This window comes from Ambystoma mexicanum, chromosome 2q, assembly GCF_040938575.1.
Source record: "Ambystoma mexicanum isolate Mex_15411 chromosome 2q, UKY_AmexF1_1, whole genome shotgun sequence".
NCBI classification, from domain to species: domain Eukaryota; kingdom Metazoa; phylum Chordata; class Amphibia; order Caudata; family Ambystomatidae; genus Ambystoma; species Ambystoma mexicanum.
In genome coordinates this window covers 1,085,455,427-1,085,469,284 of record NC_090924.1, presented here as the reverse complement: position 1 = coordinate 1,085,469,284, position 13,858 = coordinate 1,085,455,427, and the positions used below count along the sequence as shown (strand labels likewise).

The 13,858-nt window shown below is 43.9% G+C and overlaps 1 protein-coding gene across 1 annotated transcript in view; it reads left to right on the top strand.

The window, feature by feature from the left end:
- LRRD1 (leucine rich repeats and death domain containing 1) overlaps positions 1 to 13,858 on the top strand; it is a 502,180-nt gene that overhangs the window by 148,880 nt on the left and 339,442 nt on the right. Inside the window, exon 3 of the mRNA XM_069648429.1 lies at positions 9,536 to 9,734. Within this exon, the coding sequence (XP_069504530.1) occupies positions 9,536 to 9,734 (199 nt within the window). The remainder of the gene's footprint in view (positions 1 to 9,535; positions 9,735 to 13,858) is intronic.

The window sequence follows — 13,858 nt, the reverse complement described above, 5'->3', positions numbered from 1 at the left end:
GATACCGCCGGCGGACATCATGTACGGGACCATTATCAACTCATCCATCCCACATCACCCGAGCAGGAGGACAGACACGTATGCCAGTGCACGCACGGAACTAAGAAGGACCGTAGCAAACGAACAGATGAGGAATGCCAAGAGGTCCCATCGCTGAGTCGCCGACCAGGTGGTAATGATAAGAAACCCATCCAAGTCTGAACTAGACACCCAATATGACTCTGTCCCATGGACCATAATCCAAAGGCACAGGACCATGATAACAGCCAGGAGGGGTCAAAGACAAGTCACAAGAAACACGTCATGGTTCAAGACAGTACCGAAAGAGCTATGGACAGATGGCGAGTCGCAACAAGAAGAAGAAGAGGACCAGCCAATAGGAGAGGAACGCGACCACCAGGCATTCAAAATGTCCATAGACGGCAGAGTGGAAGAACCACCGAGTGAACCAGAATTGGATGAGCCGAACTATGAAGGTGAGCAACCTGATGGGAATCAGGGGATAGCGCCCAGGGGTGGATGGTATGACCTAAGAACTGCGCCCCGGCCCCCAGCCAGACTCAGATACTATGAGTCGTAGAAGACCAGCCCAAGAGATTAACAAACTCACTGTATGAAACAGTTGTCCAAGATAATATTAGTTTGTTAATGTTTTGTTAAAATAAATGAGGAATGTTATATCCGCCTTATGTAATGCTACGCGGTGACGTAAGGTGTCACAAATAAACGCCCCGCCCCCGCTCAGCGCGGGCAGTTCCGGGCAAGACAGCAACATGTAGGTGTCATCATTGCTCCCGCCGGAGCTGTGCAGCGGGGCCTTGCAGCCTGGGGCCCTGTCATCCTGTTTCCCGCCGACGCATCGCCCGGGAAACGGAATCTAACAATGGTGTTTGTAAGGGAAGTGTTCCTCGTTCATGGAAGAATACTTTCCTACGTTGACACGACCTCAGAATCAGCCCCTCAGTGAGGCTCGTTTCCACCATCCCTTAATACATCCTTGCCCAGCAAGACGGTGAGTGAACTGGAAATCTTGCTCTTCAAAAGACCAATAGTAAGGAGATTGTTGTAGCAAGCAGCCAAGCTGCTTAAAAGGGTCCATGCCCCAAGGCAAGAATAAACTATGGGAATGTGGGATAGTGTGTGGTTTATGACCCTTTAGCGGAAATGGTTCGCAACCTAAGTAATTTAATTAAAAAGTTCTTGCCATAGAGGTTGGTGCTTTAAAAGAAGGGACTGGAAACAAGAGGGATGTGTGAGTAATGTACCATCCCATGCTGCAGCCCAAAGCTGCTATAAACAAAGAAAACACAAGGTGACTAGAAACGCCATGTGAAAGAATAACATTGTTAGGCAAGTCCTATCATTCCAACATGGCACCCATTCCAATATTACTTTACTTAAGATGCACGGGCCCAATGAGCTTCACTCTCTGCACCTCTGAGCAGCTGAGTGTCATGGATTCGAAGCTCTTTATTATATTCATTAATAACACTGTAACACAGCACAAAATCTTGGTACTCTGCGGAAATCATTCCCATATTCAGGAAGCGTGATAACTCTTCCCCAGTAAATGATCACCCTCTATCTTTACTCGATTCCGCTTCCATAATATATGGCAAGGTTTTATTTACTCTATTGGAGGAATAGGCTGATAAACACAGTAGTCTATGTTTTTATGCTAATTTCTTTAATCTCCAAATCTATTAATGTTAAAAAGGAGGTCCTCTACATTGTCTTTGTAGATTTCAGAACGGCCTTTGATACGCTATGGCAGACAGGCCCGAAGAAAAGTAGGCGTCTCTACTCCTTTGGTGAGAATAGTACAGTCTCTTTGTTCTTAAAATCGAACACTTGTTAGAAATGACCAGAATAGGGGAAGCACAGCCTTTTTTCCCATTAAATAAGGGCGCCTGCCATGGCTGTGTATTAGCACCATTACTGCTTTTAATGTGTACGTAAATAAGTTGACGATTTTGTTTCAAAACCCAGGCAGCGATGTCTCAATGATTGACAGAAGGAAAATAGGGCTTTTACTTTACGCCGATGACATTGCCATTATATCTAAAACTCTGATTGGAATCAAAAAATTACTTTTGATTTTGGAACAGTTCAGGAAGGATTGCAACTTAATTAGCAATATTTCCAATGCATTGGTGATGGTGTGTCAGCATGCTAGATCAAGGAAATCAAACACTGCTTTTATTCTTAATGGTGAAAAGATACATTCAGTGGACTCATTTAACTACCTAGGTGTGCGTATTTCCAACAACGGTATATGGCAAGACAGTGCAAAGTATCCTGTGCCAAAGGGCACAGGTTACAATGTCCCTTATGTATAAATCAGGGGATAGTGCTATTTCAGTTGCACTGGAAGCATAAAAAGCCTCGGCACAGGACTGCTGCCACTTATGGCACAGAATTATGGGGTCACTCACAGGTCAGGTCTTCGTGTCTGGCCGAGCAAATGTTACTCAGTTGTCGTCAGTTCCTCAAGCGTGCCAGTCATACCCATGTACCTAGAGGTGGCCCTCGTCCCGATATCTATGAGGCATATCTGAAGACTCTGTTTTTTGGGTACCATTAAACACAGAAGATTAGTTACTTTTTTATAAAAGAATCTTGTGGTTAATTTCAAATGATCTTGAGAGCAGTAACTGGAAATGGCTAAAATGTATAAAATCTATGCTATTCAATCCAAAATGTAGAATTTTATTAACTAGCTTCCGCTTAGATATTCTTCTAGCCACTTTCACTTCAAGGTGGGTCTGTGGCCTAAGTGCTCTCTGCCCACACTGTCATATCACTGCTGAAACCGCAGCTCATTTTCTGTCTTTTGTCCACTGTGCCGAACACCAGGACATAAATGGCTTAGACGTCACCTTAAGAAATTAGAGGTTGGGTGGCATGGCCAAGCACCGACTCGGACTGGCTGCATGAATTAGAGCTCCCGCGTAGGCTCAATTAATATATTCCTCTTTATGCTCTAAAAACAATTATAAGGTCTTTATTACTCCTTACTTGTTGTCTGTTGCAGTGAGGAGGTAAAGCGAAGCGTTCCAACCTCGCGGGCTGTACAGGAAACTGAACCGTTGCTGGCTTTAAAGAACCGGTGGGCGCGGACTCAAGCAGCAGCGTGTGTTAGTAAACTAAGCCGACACGTCCTGTCAGCGGGTCGGCGTACGCACAGAGAAAGAGACGCTATATGTGAGGATGCAGTTTCCCTCACGACAAGTGTTCGTAAGTACGTTGCAGCTTCAAATAAAAGGAACAACATGTTTTTAAACACACAGACAGCAGGAATATACATTGCAGAGCCATTTTGTAATGTGTTTAAGCTTAAAACCAAGAACTGCATATTTACAGCACTTTCTCTGGATTCTTCATGCTTCAAACTAAGCTTGTATATACAAATGCCCAAGCATTTAAAGGGTAAAATAAAAGAAACATGCATGTGCTTACTTACATATTCAGATTCTGACAATGCAATGATATTCAACACTTCATATTTATGAAAGATTAACTATCAGTAAAGATACCAGAGAGCTCACTGCAATAAACAGTACCAAGCAATCTGAAACCACACTAAAAAACGTTTGGATGAACACTTCAACAGCAGATTAACAGCCTGTGGTACTGTTTTCCAGATTACAAATTATTTTAGTGGGAAGTTGCCTTACAAACTAATAGACATCAGTTGTAGAGGTTAATACGCACATTTGATAGGCTGTTTTCCCTTTATATGGTGCAACATCCAATATAGCACATCGGTAGCATATCCATCAATCAGTGCTATTCACAATATTACCATGTCCTCAAAAAAGAATCTGCTCAAAGATGGGGCATCAACATCATCCAACAATGCCCTTAAAAGGAAGAAAAGCGACTCCCCTACACCCAAAGATGACTCACAGGACCCAGTCATGCTTGCTATCTTGGATGAAATTAAATACCTCAAACCCTTCATGGAAGCTACAACTACTAAACTGCAAATGCTTGACGAGAAATGGTCTTAGTTTGAAGCTAGAATTCATGAAGTTGAAAGAAGAGGAAGTAATGCGGAGGATGTCACAGGAAGAGTAGGTGCTCTGGAAAACTCTGTTCTTTCTCTCCAGAGCTAACCGAAAATTTTGAAAACAGGAACAGGAGGAATAACCCACGCATCATAGGCCTTCTAGAGAATATCGAGAAGGACAACCCCACCCAATTCCTGTACCATATGCTTCTGACACACTTCTTGATCTTCCTGCATCTATGCTACTTAATATTCAAAGAGCTCATCGCGTGGGTCCTAAAATCCCATCCAGAAATGCTCCTAGAGCTTTAATCTTTGCTATATTGGATTATACCCATGTTCTTCTCATCACGGAAAAAGCCAAGCAAAGAAAACAATGAGAATGGGAAAGTATCAAGATTTTCATTTCTCAAGATGTCTCAAACGCCACTGCTGCAAGGAGAAAAGAACTGCTGATGTTCAGACCTGCGATTAAGCAACTCAATGCCAGGTATGGAATTATACATCCAGCCTCTCTAAAGGTTACCCTCAATGGCCGTATGTTCACTTTCCAGGATCCAGCGGATGTGAGAAGATTTATACAAAACCACAGAAGAGAAGAAATGGGCACATCAAGACTGTCTATTTAAAAAAACATTGTGTATTGGAATTGTCTTTTAACTCATGATACTTCTGCCGAAGCGGAGCACCATGTGAGCCCTTCTGGATCTGGCTCTCCACCCCTTCTATATATTGTTCATCGTAGGCATGGTTTGGAGTGGCTGTTTCCGGTTAGCCACTACTTTCATCGTTATTTTTGAATTCACATATTCATTACAAAATTCCATGTCAACCTTGTTTGTCTTCCCTCTTTCCTCTTGTTTCACTTCTGTTAGTTTACATATGCAATTCCTAATTAAGCCAGGCTTTATGCATACTTATGTCTTTCTGAATGGACCCCATTACTAGGCCAGGTATCATTCAGATCGCGCAAGTGCAAGGGTAGAGGGGAAGGGGAAAAGTGCAAGGGGAAAGGGAGAGGGGAAAGTGCAGTACAGGGTTAGTAGAATACATGATAAATAATAGGGCCAGCTGGTGGCAAGTGCAAGGTAAGTGCCGGGAGGAGGGGCTGTAGGATACAGAGACAGTCCCGTAGTGCAGGGAGGCAGTGCAGGGAAGAGTGGCTGGGCCAGGGACCGAGGTCGGTGAGTGGCCCAGTAGCAGATTTAGTGCAGGTTCAGTGATATTAGCAGGGGAGTGAGGGAGAGAAAGCAGAGGCAAAGAGGAAGGTTTTGAGGTACTTCCGGAACCGGAGATGGTTCTCCTCAAGTTTCAGGGATGCAGGAAGGCTGTTCCAGAGGGAGGCCCCTGCTGCGGAGAGAGATCTATCCCCAGCTCGTTGCTTGGAGAAGCGGCTGACCCTGAGGGAGTTGGAGGTGGATGAGCGAAGAGCTCGAGAAGGAAGATATTTAGGCAGAGAGAGTTGAAGGTATTTTGGCCCAAGGCCCCAGAAGGCCCTGTGGACAATGCAGAGGGTTTGAACTCAATCCTCGCAGCCACTGGGAGCCAGTGTAGTGATTTCAGTCCTGGAGAGATACGGTCCATGGGCTTGAGGCCAAGGACAAGTCTCGCAGTCCTGTTCTGGATGAGTTGCAAAGGGCGGAGAGTAGAGGCAGGCACATTTAGATACAGGCTGTTACAGTAGTCCAGCTTCGAGAGAACCAGGGCTCTAGAGACAGTGAGCTTCTGGGGGAAGGAGAGGAAAGGGAGGATACCTCTTAGGAGGCGTAGCTGGTAGTGTGACTTCTTAGAGACGTCAGATATGTGAGAAGAGAAAGAGAGTGTGGAGTCGAAAATGACCCCGAAGTTTTTTGCCTTGCAGGTAGGAGCAGGAGGAGGGCCAAGGGAGGCCGGCCAGAGAGCTGCAGGGAAGGAGGGAGTGAGTGTACCGATGAGTAGAATCTCAGTCTTACTGGCATTAAGGCAGAGGTCGTTGGCGGCACATCATTCATGGATAGCAGAAAGACAGTCAGAGATGAGGGAAGGGGAAGAGGAGGCAGAGGGTAGCCTGAAAATGACCTGGGTATCATCCGCATAGCACTGAAAGTTGGGACAGAGAGCGGCGATGCGGTGGGCAAGAAGTGCCAGTTACTGGTTGAAAAGCCAGGGGGAGAGATTAGATCCCTGGGGGACACCACAGGTAGAGAAAAAGATGTCAGAGAGGAAAGACCCCATTTGGACCTGGGAGGGTCGATTGGAGAGGAAGGAGGTCAGCCACGCCAGAGCCTGACCAGTGATACCCAGGTTATCACGGAGACGGTTGAGCAGGATGGTGTGGTTGACAGTGTCAAAGGCAGAAGAGAGATCGAGCAAAATAAGAACACAAGGGGGGTTAGAGTCAAGGTTTGAAAGCAGGTCCTCACGGATGTTCAGGAGAGCAGTTTCCTCGCTTCTGGCAGATCTGAAGCCAGACTGATGGTCATAAAGACTACCAACAGATTCAGCATGGAGATTAAGCTGGGAGATGGCCAGTTTCTCAAGGAGCTTGCCCAGGAAGGGAGTGATAAAGATTGGGCGATAGTTAGCTGGGCAGGAGGGGTCGGAAGAGGGTTTCTTAAGAAGTGGGTGCAAAAGGGAGTGCTTGAGGGGGGATGGGAAGACTCCAGAGGCGAAGGAGTGATTGCAGAGGTCAGTCAGGGCAGGAGCCAAGGAGTCGATGTGGTCCTTGATAGTTTTGGAGGAACAGGGGTGGACCTGTTTTGACGAGACTTCATAGATCAGACTTGTCTCGAAACCTCGTCAGCAGAAAAAAGGGGAAAGGCAGAGAAGGAGGGAGGAGGGGTGGCTGCAGATGGGCCAGAGGAAGAGCAGGGAATAGAGGGGGGGGGGCGATAAGAGGAGAGTGAGGACAGGATGTCCTGGGTTTTTTAAATGAAGTGAGAGGCCAGTGATGTGCAGAGGGCCTTGGAGGGGACAGGAGAGGTAGAGACTGCAGCAGGGTTGGCCAGCTCCTTGCAGATTTTAAAGAGTTCGGCCGAATTGTTAGATGCCGCAGAGATGCGGGCTTGGATAAGGGCTCTCTTCTTGGTGAGAACGGATATGCTGGAAACCATGGCATTAAATATGTGAGCAACTTTTTGTTAAGGGGATACATCTCACGTTCAATGAGTTGGAAACCAAATACCATATTCCTATGACTTTTATGCGCCAATAATTAAATTTGATTGATGGTATTATGGTAAATTATGACGTGCTTACACATAATGGTAATCTTTATCAAGCTGACAAAGTGCAACACATGTTTAACCAAAATGTCACTGCTTCAATGTTTTATAAATTGCATATGTTTGTACCAGATGACACAAATCCGTGGAAAAGTCAAATAGAATGGAAATTGGACTGTTCCTTGACGGATTCCCAACTAAAGTGGCCACCAATTAGGAAAGCAATTACTAAAGCTATTGTTTCTGCAAGTTTACTCCAGACTATATTTCTTTCACCATAGGGCCTTTATTACTCCATTCATTATTTTCAAAGGTGGTTTTGTTCACAGGATGGAAATTGCTTGAGCTGCCTATGTACGCAAGGTTCCTTCACACATATGGTTTTTGATGGCATCTATGTTAAATAAAGTTGGAAAACGGTATGGAGTATGCTTATATCCATTTTCCACTTGAAACAGGAACTATGCATTTCTCTCTTATATCTGGGTAGTTCAGCTATTCAACCTGTAATTGATTAGAAAAAATAAAGGCTACCTGCTTAATCTATTATTGCAGTAGCTATCCAAACTATAACCTCAGATTGGAAAGATCTCAAATGCCTGCACTTTAATATATGTTGGAACTCTATATGCAACATTCATAGAATGGAGAGATGTAATGCTTCATCCCGACTCTTACAGGATAAATATGAATTGAAATGGAGGTCATTCATTGAATATTTAGAAAATGTTTCACCTAGCCCTTAATGTATAATAACCAGGAAACAATGCCCCCTCCCCCACCTCTTGTTACTGTCTGTCTTGTTTGTCCTATATGTTTAAAAAAAAATCACAATTCATTTCGTATACACCTATTAGGTCATATGAAATGTGCATTATGCATTAGGTTATACAAGGTTTGTTTTACCATGTTAGGCCTTTTCATATAGTATCAATCTGTTTTTGAAAATCTGCATTTACTATTATATATTTACATTCAACTGGTTTCTATATGTTTCAAATTAGGCTTGTATGCCAATGAATTTGAATAATAAAATACTTAAACATAAAAAAAACAAATTAGGGGTCATATTTGTAGAGGTGGCAACCAGGTCTCTTAAATAGAGGTCCAGATATTTCATTGTCTTTGGCTACATTTCTCTTTTCTGCACTTTGGATTGGAAGGAGTTTGTATGGTTCTTTGTTTTAAACCCGTTGATTACTGAAATGTACTGATATGTAACTGCAATGCACATCAGTAATAGTCAGTGATGCCATAATGTTAGTGTTTAGTATTCTTTTCTGATCCCTTTGATGAATTGTTGTATTTTTATCTCTGCATCAACAGCAATGTAAAAACCCTGTTTATGTTTTGATCCTGTATTGTGTGTATCTTGATGGCTTCACTGTTAAATAAAGTAAAACGATGATGAGAAAAGCATCACTGTACAAATCAACATTAGACAACTCTCTTCCCAATTTACACTGTTGCAGTAGTTACAGCAAAATGGCCGACACTTTAACAGAGTTTTCTCTTTGCATCGCAGGGCAGCTGATTGGAACGAGGTCCCCTCTAAAATCTACTTCTAAAGATCTCTCTAGTGGGACCTAAAAAATAATGGTGTCTATCGCATGGTCTGAAGAGGCTTAAGGGAGTTCTGCTTTGTTAGAAGGGCTTCCTGGGGTCTCTGCATTTCCTTTGCAATCCATAGCAGATTCATTTTAGGAGGTCAGATTCTGCCGGATGGAATGTTCAGCCTGTTACGCCAGAGGGCTGGATCTGATCTCCCGGTACATAGGTCTCACACTCAGTGTTTGAGACATGAAGACTCTGGGCTTTAATGGTAATCACCCACTTAGTTTCACTTCTGGACAAAAAGAAATAAAACGTTTCAGGGAGAAAGAAGATGACCTGGTGGGCAGGTGACACTTACCAAGTTCCAATGCTTCTCTGTTGTCCTATTAACATTTTCAGGGTGTCAGTCATTGGGAAAGTTGATATTTCCTGCAACACACATTTTTGTCTTAGAGCACAGATTCTTCTACAAGAAGTGAATGTGTCCCGTTTAGATAGGATAAGGTTGAGTCAGCGGTTCTACGGGAAGTGAATGTGTCCTGTTTAGAAAGGATACGGTTGAGTCAGCGGTTCTCATCTATTGGATCCACATGTAAAGAGCAATAACATCTACTCTTTATCTCCTCCAAGGGAATATATGTAGTAGTTCATAAACATACATTGTTCTTCCATGCATTACAATAATGTTTACTGTTGGTGGCAAAGATTATTTCTTTCTTCAGGGAAACACAGGTAAAGTTAAACATGGTTTCAATGTTTATTTCAGTTAACTGAACTCCCAGAAGAACTGCGCAACTTGACTATGTTAAGCGAGCTTGATATCTCATACAATGCATTGAGAACAATTCCAGATATTATTGGAGAGTTAAATAACTTGGCTCTGTTAAAAGCTACGAATAACAACCTTCAAGTAATTCCCAAATCCATTGCACTACTGAGCAGTTTACAACAAATTGATCTGAAAGGTAAGTCTTTATTTGGTATTGTACATCTAACACATTTATTCACTATTGGGTATTGTCACTTAATGCGTGTACAAACTTGGAATGTACAGCTCTGATCTATAATTAATAACTCAAAGAACATGTTTCTATACTTTCTGATCTGAAAGGTCAATGTTTCTTTGTTGCAGTTCATCTAAGACCAACCCTACTAATAACTCTCTAACCATCTAACATACAGCATATCCACCACATTATTATTATTAGTAGTAGTAGCAGTCCTTTATATTGTGCTTTTTCCCATTTGTATGGCCTCAACGCACATATGGTGGGAACTCCCTTGGGCACCGAAGTCCAGGTATGGGAACATTCTCAGAAAGGCTTAGAATGTCTGTGTGCATTTGGCAAAGATTAGGTAGTAGGTGTGCTGGCTAGGCCCCAGTAAGCAACCCAAGAAGTCAGGTACGTGGATAGGTTGCTGAGGGAGGTCACGAGAGTGCGCTAGTGCAAGAGTCTTGTTATGTGTCCAACTGCACCAAATTTGTCTTTGGTTGTTGCTGTATTCTTATGGCAGGGGTCTTGAGGCATGTCTGGTGTAAGGAGGCGAAGACGTAAGTGCATCTAGTGAATTCGTCATAGTCGTAGCTGCATTCTAGTGTGTGTGGATGGACAGCTGTGCCTCCTGCAGATGTCCACTGAAGTGGTGTGTAATACGTACCTTAAGCTCAGATGGAGCTTATCTGTATTATAAATTGTCTGTGTGAAAAGAGAAAGTACACTCCTAGGATCTTCTAGACACTTTGCACAGGCTACCCTCAAAGTCTTTTAAGCGCACTAGACTGGCTAACTTAGTACATTTTATAGAAGTGACAGACAGGCTTTGATAAAATCTTGGGATCATAGGATTCTCTAAACACAATACACAGGCTGCCCTTCTAGCCTTACTATATATATTTTAAGTTTATTATGGGCTACCTTCAGGCATCTTTTAAGTACAATATCAAGGATACTTGCATATATCTTTATTTGTTACAGTGGCTAATTTATAGATCTTTAATGAATAGGTTATCGTCATATATCTTTGAGCGCAATGGACAGGCTAACATTATAAAGTGCAAAGCAGGGGGCGTGACTTGGCGCAGATGAAGATGGCGGCATAGTGCGTAGCTCCGGCCTACTGCTTCAAATATATTTCTGCAACACTGTTCTCTCCCTTCTAATCCTCCCCCTTCTCCTCACCTTCTAGCAGTGAAGGCCGCAGGCTTCTTGCTCCTCGACTCTGGCGCTTTTAGAAACCTTTTCTTCGCCAGACAAGCCCCAGCAGCGGTGGGCACAGGCATCAGCCGTCATCTGTGAGGCGAACCCAGGCCGCGGTGGTGACTTAACTTCCCGGATTAGGCCTCTCACTTTCAACTCGGCACCACCTCATGGACATTTTGTAATAGTGCACATATTAAAGTAAATATTGTACTAAAAGTTCACAAAAGATATAAGGAGGAATTCATTCTACTACAACTTCTACAGTTCTGAAGTAACCTTTTTATTTATTTATTATTTATTTTTTCCTCTCCTATAACGCTTCAATTGGAGTTTTTTAAAAATATTTTTATCTGCCGGTGGGATTCCAATGGGCTCATTATAGCAACATTTTGGGGCTTAATCAGTCAATAAGGCATCCAGCCAAAATAACCATCAAGTGTCAAATGATTCTAAGGATGCGCAAATCTCCTCTGTAACACTTGAATGGCCCAAAAATGATTTGCCCTCCCCATCACTTTCACAGGACCCTGCCATTGAGGCTATTCTACAAGAAATAAGATCACTCAAACCATTTATTGAAACCACCCATCAAAAATTGCAGCAACTTGTTGAAAGGTTGAACGTATTTGACATCTAATGAAGCAGAGCGGTTGTGAATGGGCCATGTTGGATAGTCTAGCTGGTGTGTAGTAGAGCCTGTTTAGGATTTTGAATTGCATAAATTTAAATCTAACATTTTGAAGGTGCCCGTTCCCTGACACAATATCCAAAAATCAGAATAATGGGGACAGATTGCAAGTACAACAAAGTTTATATAAGATAAATTGTGCACGCAGAGAACTCTGCTGCCCAGAGAACGCTCTGCCGAACATTACATGGGCAGCACATTATGAAAGAGAAAATCGTCACTGCTGACATCATGTTAAAACTGCACAATTCTGCAATATAATTGGGTTGAGTCGTCGGTGCTGTATGGGTTTTTAGGTGCCGACCACGTAGGATAGGTTGTTACTTGGGTGTCACTCCCGCAGCATGTGTGTCAGCTGGGCTCGTCTCTGTGAGGTGAAGGTCAGGCCAGCAAAAATGACACTTTCCCTGACCAACTGATCTTGCAATAACAGGATTTGAGAGCATGAGACAAATGACAATTGTAAAGTCTGGTAGGAATGTGGGTGCTTCCGAGAGTTCCCCGACCCAGATGCCCCACCTTGGAGGTTTTGATCTACCTAATGTCTCATGATACTAATAGACAAGTTTTAGGATCAGAAAGAATATATGAGTGTCTGGGGTCAGGACTCTAGGCGGGTGTCTTTGTTTGGCCACTCAGGAGGTCAGATGTGTATCTGTATCAAATGAAGGCTAGTTTAGCAGCAGCAACTTGCTCGCCTTGGAAGCAAGACGACACAGAGCAACACAGGTTCGATCCCCGGGTCTGCGATTAGAAACCTCTGGGTATTAAGAGTGTTATAAATAACCTATCATATCATATCAAAGAGCAGAGAAGCATGGGCCTGGTGGATTACAGCTCAGCAGGGCGGAGGTCAGAAGGGGCATGAGCAGGTTAGTGGAGCTGGATGGGCACTCACGCTCAGGCCTGTTTGTTCTGGTCTAACATGGTGCAGTGAGCTCATCTGCTCTTGGACAGCAGTGGAGGTTGCAACAATCGAGGGTTGAACTTCCGTGAGAACAGTGTTTTTGCGAAGCTGGTAGGAGGCAGTGGGGTGGGGGCCTGGACTGGCGGTGTGAAGCGCAGGGCCGAGGGAAAGACAGGCTTTTAGAGATCATTTTTAAGCCTAGTAAAAGATGGCGTCTGGCGGGCTACCTAAAATGGGGTCTTTGCACTTTAATACAGCTTGGTTACATGCTTTCTTTGTTAGTAATTAGTAGGTGATTAGCACAGATACAGTTCGGGGTAAGGGGTGACGTCTCCCCCCCTCAGCACAAGTGAGATCTGTGCTTGTGGGAGTGGTGAGAGGGGTGGAAAGGACCACCTCTCTCCCAACAGTAAATAGAAACTTTCTTGGTATGTGTACACATTCGGGTCCACTGCTCGTCCGGGAGGTCCAGACCCAGCTTCTGGGACCATCCCTGACTTGCATGTGAGGTAGGGGGTGAAGTGGAGTTCTTTATCATCTTATATAATGCCGACAGGCTGTGGCTGCAGTCTCCGGAATTAGCAATATAGGCTAAGCATGCAGTCTCTGGGGGTTTGTCTGGGTAGGATGGCCATCTGGTCGATATGGTCTTTGTGTAACCTATAGCATTGCAGTTGGTTGGTTCCCGGTTGTGTTCCTATGGCATGATTTCCTAGTTGAGGAGGTGATGAATGTACCCTCCGGGAAGATGTCAGCTAGAGCCTTGTAGCCTAGGTTTTCCCATGTTATCTGGATCACCCTATCCCAAGTCAGATGGAGGTCCGGGAATTTCCACAGGGGTAGACAGCGGTAGTAGGGTCTTTCAGTTCCCGTGAGGAAGAACACTGTGTACCATGCACAGAGTGTGGACATGACTGGGTCGAATGGGCAGTCATCTTGGTAGTGTTGGTTTAGTATTAGGGTTTTAAGTGCCTCAAGTTTGACGTGTTGTGGGGTTGCTGTCATAGGGTACCAAAAGGTGGTGAACTGAGCCTGGGCTGCATTCCAGTACAGTTCCAGGTTTGGAACGGTTAGTCCCCCCCTTTCATATAGGTACGTCATGGCTACCCATTTCTTGCATACTGCCCCAGAATGCCATAGAAATTGTGCGAGTTGACCGTATATTTGGGTGAAATAGGGTTTCCTGGGCCAAATTGCGACATTGGCGAATATGTACAGTATCTTGGGGAGCAGTATCATCTTGATCAGTGATAATTTGGTGTTCAGGAACAGTGGGAGTGGTTTCCATTTATT